Source organism: Eucyclogobius newberryi, unplaced genomic scaffold (assembly GCF_026437365.1).
Source record: "Eucyclogobius newberryi isolate DKJ021-1_F unplaced genomic scaffold, fEucNew1.0.hap1 SCAF_1, whole genome shotgun sequence".
Lineage (NCBI taxonomy): Eukaryota > Metazoa > Chordata > Actinopteri > Gobiiformes > Gobiidae > Eucyclogobius > Eucyclogobius newberryi.
Window position 1 is genome coordinate 2,395,722 of NW_027315723.1, and position 23,145 is coordinate 2,418,866.

General features: G+C 44.9%; 2 protein-coding genes across 2 annotated transcripts in view; both read left to right on the forward strand.

Moving 5' to 3' along the window:
- The window catches only part of LOC140362760 (rho guanine nucleotide exchange factor TIAM2-like), an 83,130-nt gene extending 71,711 nt beyond the window's left edge, over window positions 1–11,419 (forward strand). Inside the window, exon 18 of the mRNA XM_072448938.1 lies at window positions 11,408–11,419. Within this exon, the coding sequence (XP_072305039.1) occupies window positions 11,408–11,419 (12 nt within the window). The remainder of the gene's footprint in view (window positions 1–11,407) is intronic.
- The window catches only part of LOC140381115 (rho guanine nucleotide exchange factor TIAM2-like), a 29,317-nt gene continuing 17,571 nt past the window's right edge, over window positions 11,400–23,145 (forward strand). Inside the window, exon 1 of the mRNA XM_072465498.1 lies at window positions 11,400–11,497. The gene's annotated coding sequence lies outside the window, so the exon portion shown is untranslated. The remainder of the gene's footprint in view (window positions 11,498–23,145) is intronic.

A 23,145-nucleotide genomic window follows, 5' to 3' on the forward strand; every position in this document is an offset into this window, starting at 1 on the left:
AGTCTAGTTACTTCCTGCAGAGTACAGTTACTTCCTCCAGAAGACAGTTACTTCCTCCAGAGTACAGGTACTTCCTCCAGAGTACAGTTACTTCCTCCAGAGTACAGTTACTTCCTCCAGAGTCTAGTTACTTCCTCCAGAGTCTAGTTACTTCCTCCAAAGTGCAGTTACTTCCTCCAGAGGACAGTTACTTCCTCCAGAGTCTAGTTACTTCCTCCAGAGTACAGGTACTTCCTCCAGAGTACAGGTACTTCCTCCAGAGTACAGTTACTTCCTCCAGAGTCTAGTTACTTCCTCCAGAGTCTAGTTACTTCCTCCAGAGTCTAGTTACTTCCTCCAGAGTACAGGTACTTCCTCCAGAGTACAGGTACTTCCTCCAGAGTACAGTTACTTCCTCCAGAGTCTAGTTACTTCCTCCAAAGTCTAGTTACTTCCTCCAGGGTACAGTTACTTCCTCCAGAGGACAGTTACTTCCTCCATAGTCTAGTTACTTCCTCCAGAGTACAGTTACTTCCTCCAAAGTACAGTTACTTCCTCCAGAGTCTAGTTACTTCCTCCAGAATACAGTTACTTCCTCCAGAGTACAGTTACTTCCTCCAGAGTACAGGTACTTCCTCCAGAGTCTAGTTACTTCCTCCAGAGTCTAGTTACTTCCTCCAGAGTACAGTTACTTCCTCCAGAGTAGTTACTTCCTCCAGAGTCTAGTTACTTCCTCCAGAGTCTAGTTACTTCCTCCAGAGTCTAGTTACTTCCTCCAGAGTACAGTTACTTCCTCCAGAAGACAGTTACTTCCTCCAGAGTACAGGTACTTCCTCCAGAGTACAGTTACTTCCTCCAGAGTACAGTTACTTCCTCCAGAGTCTAGTTACTTCCTCCAGAGTCTAGTTACTTCCTCCAAAGTGCAGTTACTTCCTCCAGAGGACAGTTACTTCCTCCAGAGTCTAGTTACTTCCTCCAGAGTACAGGTACTTCCTCCAGAGTACAGGTACTTCCTCCAGAGTACAGTTACTTCCTCCAGAGTCTAGTTACTTCCTCCAGAGTCTAGTTACTTCCTCCAGAGTCTAGTTACTTCCTCCAGAGTACAGGTACTTCCTCCAGAGTCTAGTTACTTCCTCCAGAGTCTACTTACTTCCTCCAAAGTACAGTTACTTCCTCCAGAGGACAGTTACTTCCTCCAGAGTACAGTTACTTCCTCCAGAGTCTAGTTACTTCCTCCAAAGTCTAGTTACTTCCTCCAGGGTACAGTTACTTCCTCCAGAGGACAGTTACTTCCTCCATAGTCTAGTTACTTCCTCCAGAGTACAGTTACTTCCTCCAAAGTACAGTTACTTCCTCCAGAGTCTAGTTACTTCCTCCAGAGTACAGTTACTTCCTCCAGAGTACAGTTACTTCCTCCAGAGTACAGGTACTTCCTCCAGAGTCTAGTTACTTCCTCCAGAGTCTAGTTACTTCCTCCAGAGTACAGTTACTTCCTCCAGAGTACAGTTACTTCCTCCAGAGTCTAGTTACTTCCTCCAGAGTCTAGTTACTTCCTCCAGAGTCTAGTTACTTCCTCCAGAGTCTAGTTACTTCCTCCAGAGTACAGTTACTTCCTCCAGAAGACAGTTACTTCCTCCAAAGTCTAGTTACTTCCTCCAGAGTACAGGTACTTCCTCCAGAGTACAGGTACTTCCTCCAGAGTACAGGTACTTCCTCCAGAGTACAGTTACTTCCTCCAGAGTACAGGTACTTCCTCCAGAGTACAGTTACTTCCTCCAGAGTACAGTTACTTCCTCCAGAGTCTAGTTACTTCCTCCAGAGTCTAGTTACTTCCTCCAAAGTGCAGTTACTTCCTCCAGAGGACAGTTACTTCCTCCAGAGTCTAGTTACTTCCTCCAGAGTACAGGTACTTCCTCCAGAGTACAGTTACTTCCTCCAGAGTACAGTTACTTCCTCCAGAGTCTAGTTACTTCCTCCAGAGTCTAGTTACTTCCTCCAGAGTCTAGTTACTTCCTCCAAAGTGCAGTTACTTCCTCCAGAGGACAGTTACTTCCTCCAGAGTCTAGTTACTTCCTCCAGAGTACAGGTACTTCCTCCAGAGTACAGGTACTTCCTCCAGAGTCTAGTTACTTCCTCCAGAATCTAGTTACTTCCTCCAGAGTACAGTTACTTCCTCCAGAGTACAGTTACTTCCTCCAGAGTCTAGTTACTTCCTCCAGAGTACAGTTACTTCCTCCAGAGTCTAGTTACTTCCTCCAGAGTACAGTTACTTCCTCCAGAGTACAGTTACTTCCTCCAGAATATAGTTACTTCCTCCAGAGTACAGTTACTTCCTCCAGAGGACAGTTACTTCCTCCAAAGTCTAGTTACTTCCTCCAGAGTACAGGTACTTCCTCCAGAGTACAGGTACTTCCTCCAGAGTACAGTTACTTCCTCCAGAGTACAGTTACTTCCTCCAGAGTCTAGTTACTTCCTCCAGAGTCTAGTTACTTCCTCCAAAGTGCAGTTACTTCCTCCAGAGGACAGTTACTTCCTCCAGAGTACAGGTACTTCCTCCAGAGTACAGGTACTTCCTCCAGAGTACAGTTACTTCCTCCAGAGTCTAGTTACTTCCTCCAGAGTCTAGTTACTTCCTCCAAAGTGCAGTTACTTCCTCCAGAGGACAGTTACTTCCTCCAGAGTCTAGTTACTTCCTCCAGAGTACAGCGACTTCCTCCAGAGTACAGTTACTTCCTCCAGAGTACAGTTACTTCCTCCAGAGTACAGTTACTTCCTCCAGAGTCTAGTTACTTCCTCCAGAGTCTACTTACTTCCTCCAAAGTACAGTTACTTCCTCCAGAGGACAGTTACTTCCTGCAGAGGACAGTTACTTCCTCCAGAGTCTAGTTACTTCCTCCAAAGTCTAGTTACTTCCTCCAGGGTACAGTTACTTCCTCCAGAGGACAGTTACTTCCTCCATAGTCTAGTTACTTCCTCCAGAGTACAGTTACTTCCTCCAAAGTACAGTTACTTCCTCCAGAGTCTAGTTACTTCCTCCAGAGTACAGTTACTTCCTCCAGAGTACAGTTACTTCCTCCAGAGTCTAGTTACTTCCTCCAGAGTACAGTTACTTCCTCCAGAGTCTAGTTACTTCCTCCAGAGTACAGTTACTTCCTCCAGAGTACAGTTACTTCCTCCAGAATCTAGTTACTTCCTCCAGAGTACAGTTACTTCCTCCAAAGTCTAGTTACTTCCTCCAGAGTACAGGTACTTCCTCCAGAGTACAGGTACTTCCTCCAGAGTACAGGTACTTCCTCCAGAGTACAGTTACTTCCTCCAGAGTACAGGTACTTCCTCCAGAGTACAGTTACTTCCTCCAGAGTACAGTTACTTCCTCCAGAGTCTAGTTACTTCCTCCAGAGTCTAGTTACTTCCTCCAAAGTGCAGTTACTTCCTCCAGAGGACAGTTACTTCCTCCAGAGTCTAGTTACTTCCTCCAGAGTACAGGTACTTCCTCCAGAGTACAGTTACTTCCTCCAGAGTACAGTTACTTCCTCCAGAGTCTAGTTACTTCCTCCAGAGTCTAGTTACTTCCTCCAGAGTCTAGTTACTTCCTCCAAAGTGCAGTTACTTCCTCCAGAGGACAGTTACTTCCTCCAGAGTCTAGTTACTTCCTCCAGAGTACAGGTACTTCCTCCAGAGTACAGGTACTTCCTCCAGAGTCTAGTTACTTCCTCCAGAATCTAGTTACTTCCTCCAGAGTACAGTTACTTCCTCCAGAGTACAGTTACTTCCTCCAGAGTCTAGTTACTTCCTCCAGAGTACAGTTACTTCCTCCAGAGTCTAGTTACTTCCTCCAGAGTACAGTTACTTCCTCCAGAGTACAGTTACTTCCTCCAGAATATAGTTACTTCCTCCAGAGTACAGTTACTTCCTCCAGAGGACAGTTACTTCCTCCAAAGTCTAGTTACTTCCTCCAGAGTACAGGTACTTCCTCCAGAGTACAGGTACTTCCTCCAGAGTACAGTTACTTCCTCCAGAGTACAGTTACTTCCTCCAGAGTACAGTTACTTCCTCCAGAGTCTAGTTACTTCCTCCAGAGTCTAGTTACTTCCTCCAAAGTGCAGTTACTTCCTCCAGAGGACAGTTACTTCCTCCAGAGTACAGGTACTTCCTCCAGAGTACAGGTACTTCCTCCAGAGTACAGTTACTTCCTCCAGAGTCTAGTTACTTCCTCCAGAGTCTAGTTACTTCCTCCAAAGTGCAGTTACTTCCTCCAGAGGACAGTTACTTCCTCCAGAGTCTAGTTACTTCCTCCAGAGTACAGGGACTTCCTCCAGAGTACAGTTACTTCCTCCAGAGTACAGTTACTTCCTCCAGAGTACAGTTACTTCCTCCAGAGTCTAGTTACTTCCTCCAGAGTCTACTTACTTCCTCCAAAGTACAGTTACTTCCTCCAGAGGACAGTTACTTCCTGCAGAGGACAGTTACTTCCTCCAGAGTCTAGTTACTTCCTCCAAAGTCTAGTTACTTCCTCCAGGGTACAGTTACTTCCTCCAGAGGACAGTTACTTCCTCCATAGTCTAGTTACTTCCTCCAGAGTACAGTTACTTCCTCCAAAGTACAGTTACTTCCTCCAGAGTCTAGTTACTTCCTCCAGAGTACAGTTACTTCCTCCAGAGTACAGTTACTTCCTCCAGAGTACAGGTACTTCCTCCAGAGTCTAGTTACTTCCTCCAGAGTCTAGTTACTTCCTCCAGAGTACAGTTACTTCCTCCAGAGTACAGTTACTTCCTCCAGAGGCTAGTTACTTCCTCCAGAGTCTAGTTACTTCCTCCAGAGTCTAGTTACTTCCTCCAGAGTCTAGTTACTTCCTCCAGAGTACAGTTACTTCCTCCAGAGGACAGTTACTTCCTCCAAAGTCTAGTTACTTCCTCCAGAGTACAGGTACTTCCTCCAGAGTACAGGTACTTCCTCCAGAGTACAGGTACTTCCTCCAGAGTACAGTTACTTCCTCCAGAGTACAGTTACTTCCTCCAGAGTCTAGTTACTTCCTCCAAAGTGCAGTTACTTCCTCCAGAGGACAGTTACTTCCTCCAGAGTCTAGTTACTTCCTCCAGAGTACAGGTACTTCCTCCAGAGTACAGTTACTTCCTCCAGAGTCTAGTTACTTCCTCCAGAGTCTAGTTACTTCCTCCAGAGTCTAGTTACTTCCTCCAAAGTGCAGTTACTTCCTCCAGAGGACAGTTACTTCCTCCAGAGTCTAGTTACTTCCTCCAGAGTACAGGTACTTCCTCCAGAGTACAGGTACTTCCTCCAGAGTCTAGTTACTTCCTCCAGAATCTAGTTACTTCCTCCAGAGTACAGTTACTTTCTCCAGAGTACAGTTACTTCCTCCAGAGTCTAGTTACTTCCTCCAGAGTACAGTTACTTCCTCCAGAGTCTAGTTACTTCCTCCAGAGTACAGTTACTTCCTCCAGAGGACAGTTACTTCCTCCAGAGTCTAGTTACTTCCTCCAGAGTACAGTTACTTCCTCCAGAGGACAGTTACTTCCTCCAGAGTCTAGTTACTTCCTCCAGAGGACAGTTACTTCCTCCAGAGGACAGTTACTTCCTCCATAGTCTAGTTACTTCCTCCAGAGTACAGTTACTTCCTCCAAAGTACAGTTACTTCCTCCAGAGTCTAGTTACTTCCTCCAGAGTACAGTTACTTCCTCCAGAGTACAGTTACTTCCTCCAGAGTACAGGTACTTCCTCCAGAGTCTAGTTACTTCCTCCAGAGTCTAGTTACTTCCTCCAGAGTACAGTTACTTCTTCCAGAGTACAGTTACTTCCTCCAGAGTCTAGTTACTTCCTCCAGAGTCTAGTTACTTCCTCCAGAGTCTAGTTACTTCCTCCAGAGTCTAGTTACTTCCTCCAGAGTACAGTTACTTCCTCCAGAAGACAGTTACTTCCTCCAAAGTCTAGTTACTTCCTCCAGAGTACAGGTACTTCCTCCAGAGTACAGGTACTTCCTCCAGAGTACAGTTACTTCCTCCAGAGTACAGGTACTTCCTCCAGAGTACAGTTACTTCCTCCAGAGTACAGTTACTTCCTCCAGAGTCTAGTTACTTCCTCCAGAGTCTAGTTACTTCCTCCAAAGTGCAGTTACTTCCTCCAGAGGACAGTTACTTCCTCCAGAGTCTAGTTACTTCCTCCAGAGTACAGGTACTTCCTCCAGAGTACAGGTACTTCCTCCAGAGTACAGTTACTTCCTCCAGAGTCTAGTTACTTCCTCCAGAGTCTAGTTACTTCCTCCAGAGTCTAGTTACTTCCTCCAGAGTACAGGTACTTCCTCCAGAGTCTAGTTACTTCCTCCAGAGTCTACTTACTTCCTCCAAAGTACAGTTACTTCCTCCAGAGGACAGTTACTTCTTCCAGAGTACAGTTACTTCCTCCAGAGTCTAGTTACTTCCTCCAGAGTCTAGTTACTTCCTCCAGAGTCTAGTTACTTCCTCCAGAGTCTAGTTACTTCCTCCAGAGTACAGTTACTTCCTCCAGAAGACAGTTACTTCCTCCAAAGTCTAGTTACTTCCTCCAGAGTACAGGTACTTCCTCCAGAGTACAGGTACTTCCTCCAGAGTACAGTTACTTCCTCCAGAGTACAGGTACTTCCTCCAGAGTACAGTTACTTCCTCCAGAGTACAGTTACTTCCTCCAGAGTCTAGTTACTTCCTCCAGAGTCTAGTTACTTCCTCCAAAGTGCAGTTACTTCCTCCAGAGGACAGTTACTTCCTCCAGAGTCTAGTTACTTCCTCCAGAGTACAGGTACTTCCTCCAGAGTACAGGTACTTCCTCCAGAGTACAGTTACTTCCTCCAGAGTCTAGTTACTTCCTCCAGAGTCTAGTTACTTCCTCCAGAGTCTAGTTACTTCCTCCAGAGTACAGGTACTTCCTCCAGAGTCTAGTTACTTCCTCCAGAGTCTACTTACTTCCTCCAAAGTACAGTTACTTCCTCCAGAGGACAGTTACTTCCTCCAGAGGACAGTTACTTCCTCCAGAGTCTAGTTACTTCCTCCAAAGTCTAGTTACTTCCTCCAGGGTACAGTTACTTCCTCCAGAGGACAGTTACTTCCTCCATAGTCTAGTTACTTCCTCCAGAGTACAGTTACTTCCTCCAAAGTACAGTTACTTCCTCCAGAGTCTAGTTACTTCCTCCAGAGTACAGTTACTTCCTCCAGAGTACAGTTACTTCCTCCAGAGTACAGGTACTTCCTCCAGAGTCTAGTTACTTCCTCCAGAGTCTAGTTACTTCCTCCAGAGTACAGTTACTTCCTCCAGAGTCTAGTTACTTCCTCCAGAGTCTAGTTACTTCCTCCAGAGTCTAGTTATTTCCTCCAGAGTCTAGTTACTTCCTCCAGAGTACAGGTACTTCCTCCAGAGTACAGTTACTTCCTCCAGAGTACAGTTACTTCCTCCAGAGTCTAGTTACTTCCTCCAGAGTCTAGTTACTTCCTCCAAAGTGCAGTTACTTCCTCCAGAGGACAGTTACTTCCTCCAGAGTCTAGTTACTTCCTCCAGAGTACAGGTACTTCCTCCAGAGTACAGGTACTTCCTCCAGAGTACAGTTACTTCCTCCAGAGTCTAGTTACTTCCTCCAGAGTCTAGTTACTTCCTCCAGAGTCTAGTTACTTCCTCCAAAGTGCAGTTACTTCCTCCAGAGGACAGTTACTTCCTCCAGAGTCTAGTTACTTCCTCCAGAGTACAGGTACTTCCTCCAGAGTACAGGTACTTCCTCCAGAGTCTAGTTACTTCCTCCAGAATCTAGTTACTTCCTCCAGAGTACAGTTACTTCCTCCAGAGTACAGTTACTTCCTCCAGAGTCTAGTTACTTCCTCCAGAGTACAGTTACTTCCTCCAGAGTCTAGTTACTTCCTCCAGAGTCTAGTTACTTCCTCCAGAGTACAGTTACTTCCTCCAGAGTACAGTTACTTCCTCAAGAATCTAGTTACTTCCTCCAGAGTACAGTTACTTCCTCCAGAGGACAGTTACTTCCTCCAAAGTCTAGTTACTTCCTCCAGAGTACAGGTACTTCCTCCAGAGTACAGGTACTTCCTCCAGAGTACAGTTACTTCCTCCAGAGTACAGTTACTTCCTCCAGAGTACAGTTACTTCCTCCAGAGTCTAGTTACTTCCTCCAGAGTCTAGTTACTTCCTCCAAAGTGCAGTTACTTCCTCCAGAGGACAGTTACTTCCTCCAGAGGACAGTTACTTCCTCCATAGTCTAGTTACTTCCTCCAGAGTACAGTTACTTCCTCCAAAGTACAGTTACTTCCTCCAGAGTCTAGTTACTTCCTCCAGAGTACAGTTACTTCCTCCAGAGTACAGTTACTTCCTTCCTCCAGAGTACAGGTACTTCCTCCAGAGTCTAGTTACTTCCTCCAGAGTCTAGTTACTTCCTCCAGAGTACAGTTACTTCCTCCAGAGTCTAGTTACTTCCTCCAGAGTCTAGTTACTTCCTCCAGAGTCTAGTTACTTCCTCCAGAGTCTAGTTACTTCCTCCAGAGTACAGGTACTTCCTCCAGAGTACAGTTACTTCCTCCAGAGTACAGTTACTTCCTCCAGAGTCTAGTTACTTCCTCCAGAGTCTAGTTACTTCCTCCAAAGTGCAGTTACTTCCTCCAGAGGACAGTTACTTCCTCCAGAGTCTAGTTACTTCCTCCAGAGTACAGGTACTTCCTCCAGAGTACAGGTACTTCCTCCAGAGTACAGTTACTTCCTCCAGAGTCTAGTTACTTCCTCCAGAGTCTAGTTACTTCCTCCAGAGTCTAGTTACTTCCTCCAAAGTGCAGTTACTTCCTCCAGAGGACAGTTACTTCCTCCAGAGTCTAGTTACTTCCTCCAGAGTACAGATACTTCCTCCAGAGTACAGGTACTTCCTCCAGAGTCTAGTTACTTCCTCCAGAATCTAGTTACTTCCTCCAGAGTACAGTTACTTCCTCCAGAGTACAGTTACTTCCTCCAGAGTCTAGTTACTTCCTCCAGAGTACAGTTACTTCCTCCAGAGTCTAGTTACTTCCTCCAGAGTACAGTTACTTCCTCCAGAGTAGTTACTTCCTCCAGAATCTAGTTACTTCCTCCAGAGTACAGTTACTTCCTCCAGAGGACAGTTACTTCCTCCAAAGTCTAGTTACTTCCTCCAGAGTACAGGTACTTCCTCCAGAGTACAGGTACTTCCTCCAGAGTACAGTTACTTCCTCCAGAGTACAGTTACTTCCTCCAGAGTACAGTTACTTCCTCCAGAGTCTAATTACTTCCTCCAGAGTCTAGTTACTTCCTCCAAAGTGCAGTTACTTCCTCCAGAGGACAGTTACTTCCTCCAGAGTACAGGTACTTCCTCCAGAGTACAGGTACTTCCTCCAGAGTACAGTTACTTCCTCCAGAGTCTAGTTACTTCCTCCAGAGTCTAGTTACTTCCTCCAAAGTGCAGTTACTTCCTCCAGAGGACAGTTACTTCCTCCAGAGTCTAGTTACTTCCTCCAGAGTACAGGGACTTCCTCCAGAGTACAGTTACTTCCTCCAGAGTACAGTTACTTCCTCCAGAGTACAGTTACTTCCTCCAGAGTCTAGTTACTTCCTCCAGAGTCTACTTACTTCCTCCAAAGTACAGTTACTTCCTCCAGAGGACAGTTACTTCCTCCAGAGGACAGTTACTTCCTCCAGAGTCTAGTTACTTCCTCCAAAGTCTAGTTACTTCCTCCAGGGTACAGTTACTTCCTCCAGAGGACAGTTACTTCCTCCATAGTCTAGTTACTTCCTCCAGAGTACAGTTACTTCCTCCAAAGTACAGTTACTTCCTCCAGAGTCTAGTTACTTCCTCCAGAGTACAGTTACTTCCTCCAGAGTACAGTTACTTCCTCCAGAGTACAGGTACTTCCTCCAGAGTCTAGTTACTTCCTCCAGAGTCTAGTTACTTCCTCCAGAGTACAGTTACTTCCTCCAGAGTACAGTTACTTCCTCCAGAGTCTAGTTACTTCCTCCAGAGTCTAGTTACTTCCTCCAGAGTCTAGTTACTTCCTCCAGAGTCTAGTTACTTCCTCCAGAGTCTAGTTACTTCCTCCAGAGTACAGTTACTTCCTCCAGAGGACAGTTACTTCCTCCAAAGTCTAGTTACTTCCTCCAGAGTACAGGTACTTCCTCCAGAGTACAGGTACTTCCTCCAGAGTACAGTTACTTCCTCCAGAGTACAGGTACTTCCTCCAGAGTACAGTTACTTCCTCCAGAGTACAGTTACTTCCTCCAGAGTCTAGTTACTTCCTCCAAAGTGCAGTTACTTCCTCCAGAGGACAGTTACTTCCTCCAGAGTCTAGATACTTCCTCCAGAGTACAGGTACTTCCTCCAGAGTACAGTTACTTCCTCCAGAGTCTAGTTACTTCCTCCAGAGTCTAGTTACTTCCTCCAGAGTCTAGTTACTTCCTCCAAAGTGCAGTTACTTCCTCCAGAGGACAGTTACTTCCTCCAGAGTCTAGTTACTTCCTCCAGAGTACAGGTACTTCCTCCAGAGTACAGGTACTTCCTCCAGAGTCTAGTTACTTCCTCCAGAATCTAGTTACTTCCTCCAGAGTACAGTTACTTCCTCCAGAGTACAGTTACTTCCTCCAGAGTCTAGTTACTTCCTCCAGAGTACAGTTACTTCCTCCAGAGTACAGTTACTTCCTCCAGAGTCTAGTTACTTCCTCCAGAGTACAGTTACTTCCTCCAGAGGACAGTTACTTCCTCCAGAGTCTAGTTACTTCCTCCAGAGGACAGTTCCTTCCTCCAAAGTGCAGTTACTTCCTCCAGAGGACAGTTACTTCCTCCAGAGTCTAGTTACTTCCTCCAGAGTACAGGTACTTCCTCCAGAGTCTAGTTACTTCCTCCAGAATCTAGTTACTTCCTCCAGAGTACAGTTACTTCCTCCAGAGTACAGTTACTTCCTCCAGAGTCTAGTTACTTCCTCCAGAGTACAGTTACTTCCTCCAGAGTCTAGTTACTTCCTCCAGAGTACAGTTACTTCCTCCAGAGGACAGTTACTTCCTCCAGAGTCTAGTTACTTCCTCCAGAGTCTAGTTACTTCCTCCAGAGGACAGTTACTTCCTCCAGAGGACAGTTACTTCCTCCAGAGTACAGTTACTTCCTCCAGAGTACAGGTACTTCCTCCAGAGTACAGTTACTTCCTCCAGAGGACAGTTACTTCCTCCAGAGTCTAGTTACTTCCTCCAGAGGACAGTTACTTCCTCCAGAGTACAGGTACTTCCTCCAGAGTACAGTTACTTCCTCCAGAGTACAGGTACTTCCTCCAGAGTATAGTTACTTCCTCCAGAGTACGGTTACTTCAAACACAAGGACTGAGATGAAGTACAAGTACACGCTCTGGTCAGAGGATGGACTTTCACCTCAGAATCTTTTATTTTGCTTGTGTTGTTTCAGGCTTCGCTGTGATTGGTCAGGTCGACGCTGAGGGGCGGAGTCACATCTACATCAGTCAAGTGGATCCAAACGGTCTCTCGGCCAATCAAGGTCAGAACCAGGACTAAACCAGGTCTAAACCAGGACTAAACCAGGACTAAACAAGGACTAAATCAGGTCTAAACCAGGACTAAACCAGGTCTAAACCAGGACAAAACCAGGTCTAAACCAGGACTAAACCAGGACTAAACAAGGACTAAATCAGGTCTAAACCAGGACTAAACCAGGTCTAAACCAGGTCTAAACCAGGACTAAACCAGGACTAAACCAGGACTAAACAAGGACTAAATCAGGACTAAACCAGGTCTAAACCAGGACTAAACCAGGTCTAAACCAGGACTAAACCAGGACTAAACAAGGACTAAATCAGGTCTAAACCAGGTCTAAACCAGGACAAAACCAGGTCTAAACCAGGACTAAACCAGGACTAAACAAGGACTAAATCAGGTCTAAACCAGGTCTAAACCAGGACTAAACCAGGTCTAAACCAGGACTAAACCAGGACTAAACCAGGACTAAACCAGGACTAAACTAGGACTAAACCAGGTCTAAACCAGGTCTGAACCAGGTCTGAACCAGGACTAAACCAGGTCCAAACATGGACAAAACCAGGACTAAACCAGGACTAAACCAGATCTAAACCAGGACTAAACCAGGACTAAACAAGGACTAAATCAGGTCTAAACCAGGTCTAAACCAGGACTAAACCAGGTCTAAACCAAGACTAAACCAGGACTAAACCAGGACTAAACTAGGAATAAACCAGGACTAAACCAGGACTAAACAAGGACTAAATCAGGTCTAAACCAGGACTAAACAAGGACTAAATCAGGACTAAACCAGGACTAAACAAGGACTAAATCAGGTCTAAACCAGGTCTAAACCAGTACAAAACCAGGTCTAAACCAGGACTAAACCAGGACTAAACAAGGACTAAACCAGGTCTAAACCAGGTCTAAACCAGGACAAAACCAGGTCTAAACCAGGACTAAACCAGGACTAAACAAGGACTAAATCAGGTCTAAACCAGGACTAAACCAGGTCTAAACCAGGACAAAACCAGGTCTAAACCAGGACTAAACCAGGACTAAACAAGGACTAAATCAGGTCTAAACCAGGACTAAACCAGGTCTAAACCAGGTCTAAACCATGACTAAACCAGGACTAAACCAGGACTAAACCAGGACTAAACAAGGACTAAATCAGGACTAGACCAGGTCTAAACCAGGACAAAACCAGGTCTAAACCAGGACTAAACCAGGACTAAACCAGGACTAAACAAGGACTAAATCAGGTCTAAACCAGGTCTAAACCAGGACTAAACCAGGTCTAAACCAGGACTAAACCAGGACTAAACCAGGACTAAACCAGGACTAAACTAGGACTAAACCAGGTCTAAACCAGGTCTGAACCAGGTCTGAACCAGGACTAAACCAGGTCCAAACCAGGACAAAACCACGACTAAACCAGGACTAAACCAGATCTAAACCAGGACTAAACCAGGACTAAACAAGGACTAAATCAGGTCTAAACCAGGTCTAAACCAGGACTAAACCAGGTCTAAACCAAGACTAAACCAGGACTGAACCAGGACTAAACTAGGAATAAACCAGGACTAAACCAGGACTAAACAAGGACTAAATCAGGTCTAAACCAGGACTAAACAAGGACTAAATCAGGACTAAACCAGGACTAAACAAGGACTAAATCAGGTCTAAACCAGGTCTAAACCAGTACAAAACCAGGTCTAAACCAGGACTAAACCAGGACTAAACAAGGACTAAACCAGGTCTAAACCAGGTCTAAACCAGGACAAAACCAGGTCTAAACCAGGACTAAACCAGGACTAAACAAGGACTAAATCAGGTCTAAACCAGGTCTAAACCAGGACTAAACCAGGTCTAAACCAGGACTAAACCAGGACTAAACCAGGTCTAAACTAGGACTAAACAAGGACTAAACCAGGTCTAAACCAGGTCTAAACCAGGACTAAACCAGGTCCAAACCAGGACAAAATCAGGACTAAACCAGGACTAAACCAGGTCTAAACCAGGACTAAACCAGGACTAAACCAGGTCTAAACCAGGACTAAACCAAGACTAAACAAGGACTAAATCAGGTCTAAACCAGGTCTAAACCAGGACTAAACCAGGTCTAAACCAGGACTAAACCAAGACTAAACAAGGACTAAATCAGGTCTAAACCAGGTCTAAACCAGGACTAAACCAGGTCTAAACCAAGACTAAACCAGGACCAAACCAGGACTAAACTAGGACTAAACAAGGACTAAACTAGGACTAAACCAGGTCTAAACCAGGTCTAAACCTGGACTAAACCAGGTCCAAACCAGGACTAAACCAGGACTAAACCAGGACTAAACTAGGACTAAACAAGGACTAAACCAGGTCTAAACCAGGTCTAAACCAGGACTAAACCAGGACAAAACCAGGACTAAACCAGGACTAAACCAGGTCTAAACCAGGACTAAACCAGGACTAAACAAGGACTAAATCAGATCTAAACCAGGTCTAAACCAGGACTAAACCAGGTCTAAACCAGGACTAAACCAGGACTAAACCAGGACTAAACTAGGACTAAACCAGGACTAAACCAGGACTAAACCAGGACTAAACCAGGACTAAACAAGGACTAAATCAGGTCTAAACCAGGACTAAACCAGGTCTAAACCAGGACAAAACCAGGTCTAAACCAGGACTAAACCAGGACTACACAAGGACTAAATCAGGACTAAACCAGGTCTAAACCAGGACAAAACCAGGTCTAAACCAGGACTAAACCAGGACTAAACAAGGACTAAATAAGGTCTAAACCAGGTCTAAACCAGGTATAAACCAGGACTAAACCAGGACTAAACCAGGACTAAACCAGGACTAAACCAGGACTAAACCAGGACTAAACTAGGACTAAATCAGGTCTGAACCAGGTCTGAACCAGGACTAAACCATGTCCAAACCAAGACTAAGTCAGGACTAAACCAGGACTAAATCAGGACTAAACCAGGTCTAAATCAGGACTAAACCAGGACTAAACAAGGACTAAATCAGGTCTAAACCAGGTCTAAACCAGGACTAAACCAGGTCTAAACCAAGACTAAATCAGGACTAAACCAGGACTAAACTAGGACTAAACCAGGACTAAACCAGGACTAAACAAGGACTAAATCAGGTCTAAACCAGGTCTAAACCAGGACTAAACCAGGACTAAACCAGGACTATACCAGGTCTAAACCAGGACTAAACCAGGTCTAAACCAGGACTAAACCAGGACTAAACAAGGACTAAATCAGGTCTAAACCAGGTCTAAACCAGGACTAAACCAGGACTAAACAAGGACTAAATCAGGTCTAAACCAGGTCTAAACCAGGACAAAACCAGGTCTAAACCAGGACTAAACCAGGACTAAACAAGGACTAAATCAGGTCTAAACCAGGTCTAAACCAGGACTAAACCAGGACTAAACCAGGTCTAAACCAAGTCTAAACCTGGACTAAACCAGGTCCAAACCAGGACTAAACCAGGACTAAACCAGGTTTAAACCAGGACTAAACCAGGTCTAAACCAGGACTAAACCAGGACTAAACCAGGTCCAAACCAGGACTAAACCAGGACTAAACCAGGACTAAACCAGATCTAAACCAGGACTAAACCAGGTCTAAACCAAGACTAAACCAGTTCTAAACCAGGACGAAACCAGATCTAAACCAAGACTAAACCAGGTCTAAACCAGGACTAAACCAGGTCTAAACCAGGTCAAAACCAAGACTAAACCAGGTCCAAACCAGGTCTAAACCAGGACTAAACCAGGTCTAAACCAGGACTAAACCAGGTCTAAATCAAGACTAAACCAGGTCTAAACCAGGACTAAACCAGGTCTAAACCAGGACTAAACCAGGTCTAAACCAGGTCTAAACCAAGACTAAACCAGGTCTAAACCAGGACTAAACCAAGTCTAAACCAGGACCAAACCAGATCTAAACCAGGACCAAACCAGATCTAAACCAGGTCTAAACCAAGACTAAACCAGTACTAAACCAAGTCCAAACCAGGTCTAAACCAGGACTAAACCAGGTCTAAACCAGGTCCAAACCAAGACTAAACCAGGTCTAAACAAGGACTAAACCAGGTCTAAACCAGGTCTAAACCAGGACTAGACCAGGACAAAACCAGGACTAAACCAGGACTAAACCAGGTCTAAACCAGGACTAAACCAGAACTAAACAAGGACTAAATCAGATCTAAACCAGGTCTAAACCAGGACTAAACCAGGTCTAAACCAGGACTAAACCAGGACTAAACCAGGACTAAACTAGGACTAAACCAGGACTAAACCAGGACTAAACCAGGACTAAACCAGGACTAAACAAGGACTAAATCAGGTCTAAACCAGGACTAAACCAGGTCTAAACCAGGACAAAACCAGGTCTAAACCAGGACTAAACCAGGACTACACAAGGACTAAATCAGGACTAAACCAGGTCTAAACCAGGACAAAACCAGGTCTAAACCAGGACTAAACCAGGACTAAACAAGGACTAAATAAGGTCTAAACCAGGTCTAAACCAGGTATAAACCAGGACTAAACCAGGACTAAACCAGGACTAAACCAGGACTAAACCAGGACTAAACTAGGACTAAATCAGGTCTGAACCAGGTCTGAACCAGGACTAAACCATGTCCAAACCAAGACTAAGTCAGGACTAAACCAGGACTAAATCAGGACTAAACCAGGTCTAAATCAGGACTAAACCAGGACTAAACAAGGACTAAATCAGGTCTAAACCAGGTCTAAACCAGGACTAAACCAGGTCTAAACCAAGACTAAATCAGGACTAAACCAGGACTAAACTAGGACTAAACCAGGACTAAACCAGGACTAAACAAGGACTAAATCAGGTCTAAACCAGGTCTAAACCAGGACTAAACCAGGACTAAACCAGGACTATACCAGGTCTAAACCAGGACTAAACCAGGTCTAAACCAGGACTAAACCAGGACTAAACAAGGACTAAATCAGGTCTAAACCAGGTCTAAACCAGGACTAAACCAGGACTAAACAAGGACTAAATCAGGTCTAAACCAGGTCTAAACCAGGACTAAACCAGGACTAAACCAGGACTATACCAGGTCTAAACCAGGACTAAACCAGGTCTAAACCAGGACTAAACCAGGACTAAACAAGGACTAAATCAGGTCTAAACCAGGTCTAAACCAGGACTAAACCAGGACTAAACAAGGACTAAATCAGGTCTAAACCAGGTCTAAACCAGGACAAAACCAGGTCTAAACCAGGACTAAACCAGGACTAAACAAGGACTAAATCAGGTCTAAACCAGGTCTAAACCAGGACTAAACCAGGACTAAACCAGGTCTAAACCAGGTCTAAACCTGGACTAAACCAGGTCCAAACCAGGACTAAACCAGGACTAAACCAGGTTTAAACCAGGACTAAACCAGGTCTAAACCAGGACTAAACCAGGTCCAAACCAGGACTAAACCAGGACTAAACCAGGACTAAACCAGATCTAAACCAGGACTAAACCAGGTCTAAACCAAGACTAAACCAGTTCTAAACCAGGACGAAACCAGATCTAAACCAAGACTAAACCAGGTCTAAACCAGGACTAAACCAGGTCTAAACCAGGTCTAAACCAAGACTAAACCAGGTCCAAACCAGGTCTAAACCAGGACTAAACCAGGTCTAAACCAGGACTAAACCAGGTCTAAATCAAGACTAAACCAGGTCTAAACCAGGACTAAACCAGGTCTAAACCAGGACTAAACCAGGTCTAAACCAGGTCTAAACCAAGACTAAACCAGGTCTAAACCAGGACTAAACCAAGTCTAAACCAGGACCAAACCAGATCTAAACCAGGACCAAACCAGATCTAAACCAGGTCTAAACCAAGACTAAACCAGTACTAAACCAAGTCCAAACCAGGTCTAAACCAGGACTAAACCAGGTCTAAACCAGGTCCAAACCAAGACTAAACCAGGTCTAAACCAGGACTAAACCAGGTCTAAACCAGGACCAAACCAGATCTAAACCAGGACCAAACCAGATCTAAACCAGGTCTAAACCAAGACTAAACCAGTTCTAAACCAGGACCAAACCAGTACTAAACCAAGTCCAAACCAGGTCTAAACCAGGACTAAACCAGGTCTAAACCAGGTCTAAACCAGGACTAAACCAGGTCTAAACCAGGACTAAACCAGGACTAAACCAGGACTAAACCAGGTTTAAACCAGGACTAAACCAGGTCTAAACCAGGACTAAACCAGGACTAAACCAGTTCTAAACCAGGACTAAACCAGGACTAAACCAGGTCCAAACCAGGACTAAACCAGGACTAAACCAGGACTAAACCAGGTCTAAACCAGGACTAAACCAGGTCCCAACCAGGACTAAACCAGGACTAAACCAGGACTAAACCAGGACTAAACCAGGACTAAACCAGGACTAAACCAGGACTAAACCAGGTCTAAACAGGGACTAAACCAGGTCTAAACCAAGACTAAACCAGTTCTAAACCAGGTCTAAACCAGGACTAAACCAGTACTAAACCAGGTCTAAACCAGGACTAAACCAGGACTAAACCAGGACTAAACCAGGTCTAAACCAGGTCTAAACCAGGACTAAACCAGGACTAAACCAGGACTAAACCAGGACTAAACCAGGTCTAAACCAGGACTAAACCAGGTCTAAACCAGGACTAAACCAGGACTAAACCAGGACTAAACCAGGTCTAAACCAGGACTAAACCAGGACTAAACCAGGTCTAAACCAGATCTAAACCAGATCTAAACCAAGACTAAACCAGGTCTAAACCAGGACTAAACCAGGTCTAAACCAGGTCTAAACCAAGACTAAACCAGGTCTAAACCAGGACTAAACCAGGTCTAAACCAGGACTAAACCAGGTCTAAACCAGGTCTAAACCAAGACTAAACCAGGTCTAAACCAGGACTAAACCAGGACTAAACCAGGACAAAACCAGGTCTAAACCAGGACTAAACCAGGACTAAACCAGGACTAAACAAGGACTAAATCAGGTCTAAACCAGTTCTAAACCAGGACTAAACCAGGTCTAAACCTGGACTAAACCAGGTCCAAACCAGGACTAAACCAGGACTAAACCAGGACTAAACCAGGTTTAAACCAGGACTAAACCAGTTCTAAACCAGGACTAAACCAGGACTAATCCAGGTCCAAACCAGGACTAAACCAGGACTAAACCAGGACTAAACCAGATCTAAACCAGGACTAAACCAGGTCTAAACCAAGACTAAACCAGTTCTAAACCAGGACGAAACCAGGACTAAACCAAGTCCAAGCCAGGTCTAAACCAAGACTAAACCAGGACTAAACCAGGTCTAAACCAAGACTAAACCAGTTCTAAACCAGGACCAAACCAGGTCTAAACCAGGACTAAACCAGGACTAAACAAGGACTAAATCAGGTCTAAATCAGGTCTAAACCAGGACAAAACCAGGTCTAAACCAAGACTAAACCAGTTCTAAACCAGGACCAAACCAGTACTAAACCAAGTCCAAACCAGGTCTAAACCAGGACTAAACCAGGTCTAAACCAGGTCTAAACCAGGACTAAACCAGGTCTAAACCAGGACTAAACCAGGACTTAACCAGGACTAAACCAGGTTTAAACCAGGACTAAACCAGGTCTAAACCAGGACTAAACCAGGACTAAACCAGTTCCAAACCAGGACTAAACCAGGACTAAACCAGGTCTAAACCAGGACTAAACCAGGACTAAACCAGGTCCCAACCAGGACTAAACCAGGACTAAACCAGGACTAAACCAGGTCTAAACAGGGACTAAACCAGGTCTAAACCAGGACTAAACCAGGTCTAAACCAGGACTAAACCAGTACTAAACCAGGTCTAAACCAGGACAAAACCAGGACTAAACCAGGACTAAACCAGGTCTAAACCAGGTCTAAACCAGGACTAAACCAGGACTAAACCAGGTCTAAACCAGGACTAAACCAGGACTAAACCAGGACTAAACCAGGTCAAAACCAGGACTAAACCAGGTCCAAACCAGGACTAAACCAGGACTAAACCAGGACTAAACCAGGTCTAAACCAGGACTAAACCAGGTCTAAACCAGGACTAAACCAGGACTAAACCAGGACTAAACCAGGTCTAAACCAGGACTAAACCAGGACTAAACCAGGTCTAAACCAGGTCTAAACCAGGTCTAAACCAGGTCTAAACCAAGACTAAACCAGGTCTAAACCAGGACTAAACCAGGACTAAACCAGGTCTAAACCAGGACTAAACCAGGTCTAAACCAGGTCTAAACCAAGACTAAACCAGGTCTAAACCAGGACTAAACCAGGTCTAAACCAGGACTAAACCAGGTCTAAACCAGGTCTAAACCAAGACTAAACCAGGTCTAAACCAGGTCTAAACCAGGACTAAACCAGGTCTAAACCAGGACTAAACCAGGTCTAAATCAAGACTAAACCAGGTCTAAACCAGGACTAAACCAGGTCTAAACCAGGACTAAACCAGGTCTAAACCAGGTCTAAACCAAGACTAAACCAAGTCTAAACCAGGACCAAACCAGATCTAAACCAGGACCAAACCAGATCTAAACCAGGTCTAAACCAAGACTAAACCAGTTCTAAACCAGGACCAAACCAGTACTAAACCAAGTCCAAACCAGGTCTAAACCAGGACTAAACCAGGTCTAAACCAGGTCCAAACCAAGACTAAACCAGGTCTAAACCAGGACTAAACCAGGTCTAAACCAGGACCAAACCAGATCTAAACCAGGTCTAAACCAAGACTAAACCAGTTCTAAACCAGGACCAAACCAGTACTAAACCAAGTCCAAACCAGGTCTAAACCAGGACTAAACCAGGTCTAAACCAGGTCTAAACCAGGTCTAAACCAGGTCTAAACCAGGACTAAACCAGGACTAAACCAGGACTAAACCAGGTTTAAACCAGGACTAAACCAGGTCTAAACCAGGACTAAACCAGGACTAAACCAGTTCTAAACCAGGACTAAACCAGGACTAAACCAGGTCCAAACCAGGACTAAACCAGGACTAAACCAGGTCTAAACCAGGACTAAACCAGGTCCCAACCAGGACTAAACCAGGACTAAACCAGGACTAAACCAGGACTAAACCAGGACTAAACCAGGTCTAAACAGGGACTAAACCAGGTCTAAACCAAGACTAAACCAGTTCTAAACCAGGACCAAACCAGGTCTAAACCAGGACTAAACCAGGTCTAAACCAGGTCTAAACCAGGACTAAACCAGGTCCAAACCAGGTCCAAACCAGGACTAAACCAGGACTAAACCAGGACTAAACCAGGACTAAACCAGGACTAAACCAGGTCCAAACCAGGTCCAAACCAGGTCTAAACCAGAACTAAACCAGGACTAAACCAGGTCTAAACCAGGTCTAAACCAGGACTAAACCAGGTCTAAACCAGGTCTAAACCAGGTCTAAACCAGGTCTAAACCAGGACTAAACCAGGACTAAACCAGGACTAAACCAGGACAAAACCAGGTCTAAACCAGGACTAAACCAGGACTAAACAAGGACTAAATCAGGTCTAAACCAGGTCTAAACCAGGACTAAACCAGGACTAAACAAGGACTAAATCAGGTCTAAACCAGTTCTAAACCAGGACTAAACCAGGTCTAAACCTGGACTAAACCAGGTCCAAACCAGGACTAAACCAGGACTAAACCAGGACTAAACCAGGTTTAAACCAGGACTAAACCAGGTCTAAACCAGGACTAAACCAGGACTAATCCAGGTCCAAACCAGGACTAAACCAGGACTAAACCAGGACTAAACCAGATCTAAACCAGGACTAAACCAGGTCTAATCCAAGACTAAACCAGTTCTAAACCAGGACGAAACCAGGACTAAACCAAGTCCAAACCAGGTCCAAACCAAGACTAAACCAGGACTAAACTAGGTCTAAACCAAGACTAAACCAGTTCTAAACCAGGACCAAACCAGGTCTAAACCAGGACTAAACCAGGACTAAACAAGGACTAAATCAGGTCTAAATCAGGTCTAAACCAGGACAAAACCAGGTCTAAACCAAGACTAAACCAGTTCTAAACCAGGACCAAACCAGTACTAAACCAAGTCCAAACCAGGTCTAAACCAGGTCTAAACCAGGACTAAACCAGGTCTAAACCAGGACTAAACCAGGACTTAACCAGGACTAAACCAGGTTTAAACCAGGACTAAACCAGGTCTAAACCAGGACTAAACCAGGACTAAACCAGTTCTAAACCAGGACTAAACCAGGACTAAACCAGTTCCAAACCAGGACTAAACCAGGACTAAACCAGGTCTAAACCAGGACTAAACCAGGACTAAACCAGGTCCCAACCAGGACTAAACCAGGACTAAACCAGGACTAAACCAGGACTAAACCAGGTCTAAACAGGGACTAAACCAGGTCTAAACCAGGACTAAACCAGGTCTAAACCAGGTCTAAACCAGGACTAAACCAGTACTAAACCAGGTCTAAACCAGGACAAAACCAGGACTAAACCAGGACTAAACCAGGTCTAAACCAGGTCTAAACCAGGACTAAACCAGGACTAAACCAGGTCTAAACCAGGACTAAACCAGGACTAAACCAGGACTAAACCAGGTCCAAACCAGGACTAAACCAGGACTAAACCAGGACTAAACCAGGTCTAAACCAGGACTAAACCAGGTCTAAACCAGGACTAAACCAGGTCTAAACCAGGTCTAAACCAGGACTAAACCAGGACTAAACCAGGTCTAAACCAGGACTAAACCAGGACTAAACCAGGTCTAAACCAGGTCTAAACCAGGTCTAAACCAGGTCTAAACCAGATCTAAACCAAGACTAAACCAGGTCTAAACCAGGACTAAACCAGGACTAAACCAGGTCTAAACCAGGACTAAACCAGGTCTAAACCAGGTCTAAACCAAGACTAAACCAGGTCTAAACCAGGACTAAACCAGGTCTAAACCAGGACTAAACCAGGTCTAAACCAGGACTAAACCAGGTCTAAATCAGGACCAAACCAGATCTAAACCAGGTCTAAACCAAGACTAAACCAGTTCTAAACCAGGACCAAACCAGTACTAAACCAAGTCCAAACCAGGTCTAAACCAGGACTAAACCAGATCTAAACCAGGACTAAACCAGGTCTAAACCAGGTCTAAACCAGGACTAAACCAGGACTAAACCAGTTCCAAACCAGGACTAAACCAGGACTAAACCAGGTCTAAACCAGGACTAAACCAGGACTAAACCAGGTCCCAACCAGGACTAAACCAGGACTAAACCAGGACTAAACCAGGACTAAACCAGGTCTAAACAGGGACTAAACCAGGTCTAAACCAAGACTAAACCAGTTCTAAACCAGGACCAAACCAGGTCTAAACCAGGACTAAACCAGGTCTAAACCAGGTCTAAACCAGGACTAAACCAGTACTAAACCAGGTCTAAACCAGGACAAAACCAGGACTAAACCAGGACTAAACCAGGTCTAAACCAGGTCTAAACCAGGACTAAACCAGGACTAAACCAGGTCTAAACCAGGACTAAACCAGGACTAAACCAGGACTAAACCAGGTCTAAACCAGGACTAAACCAGGTCCAAACCAGGACTAAACCAGGACTAAACCAGGACTAAACCA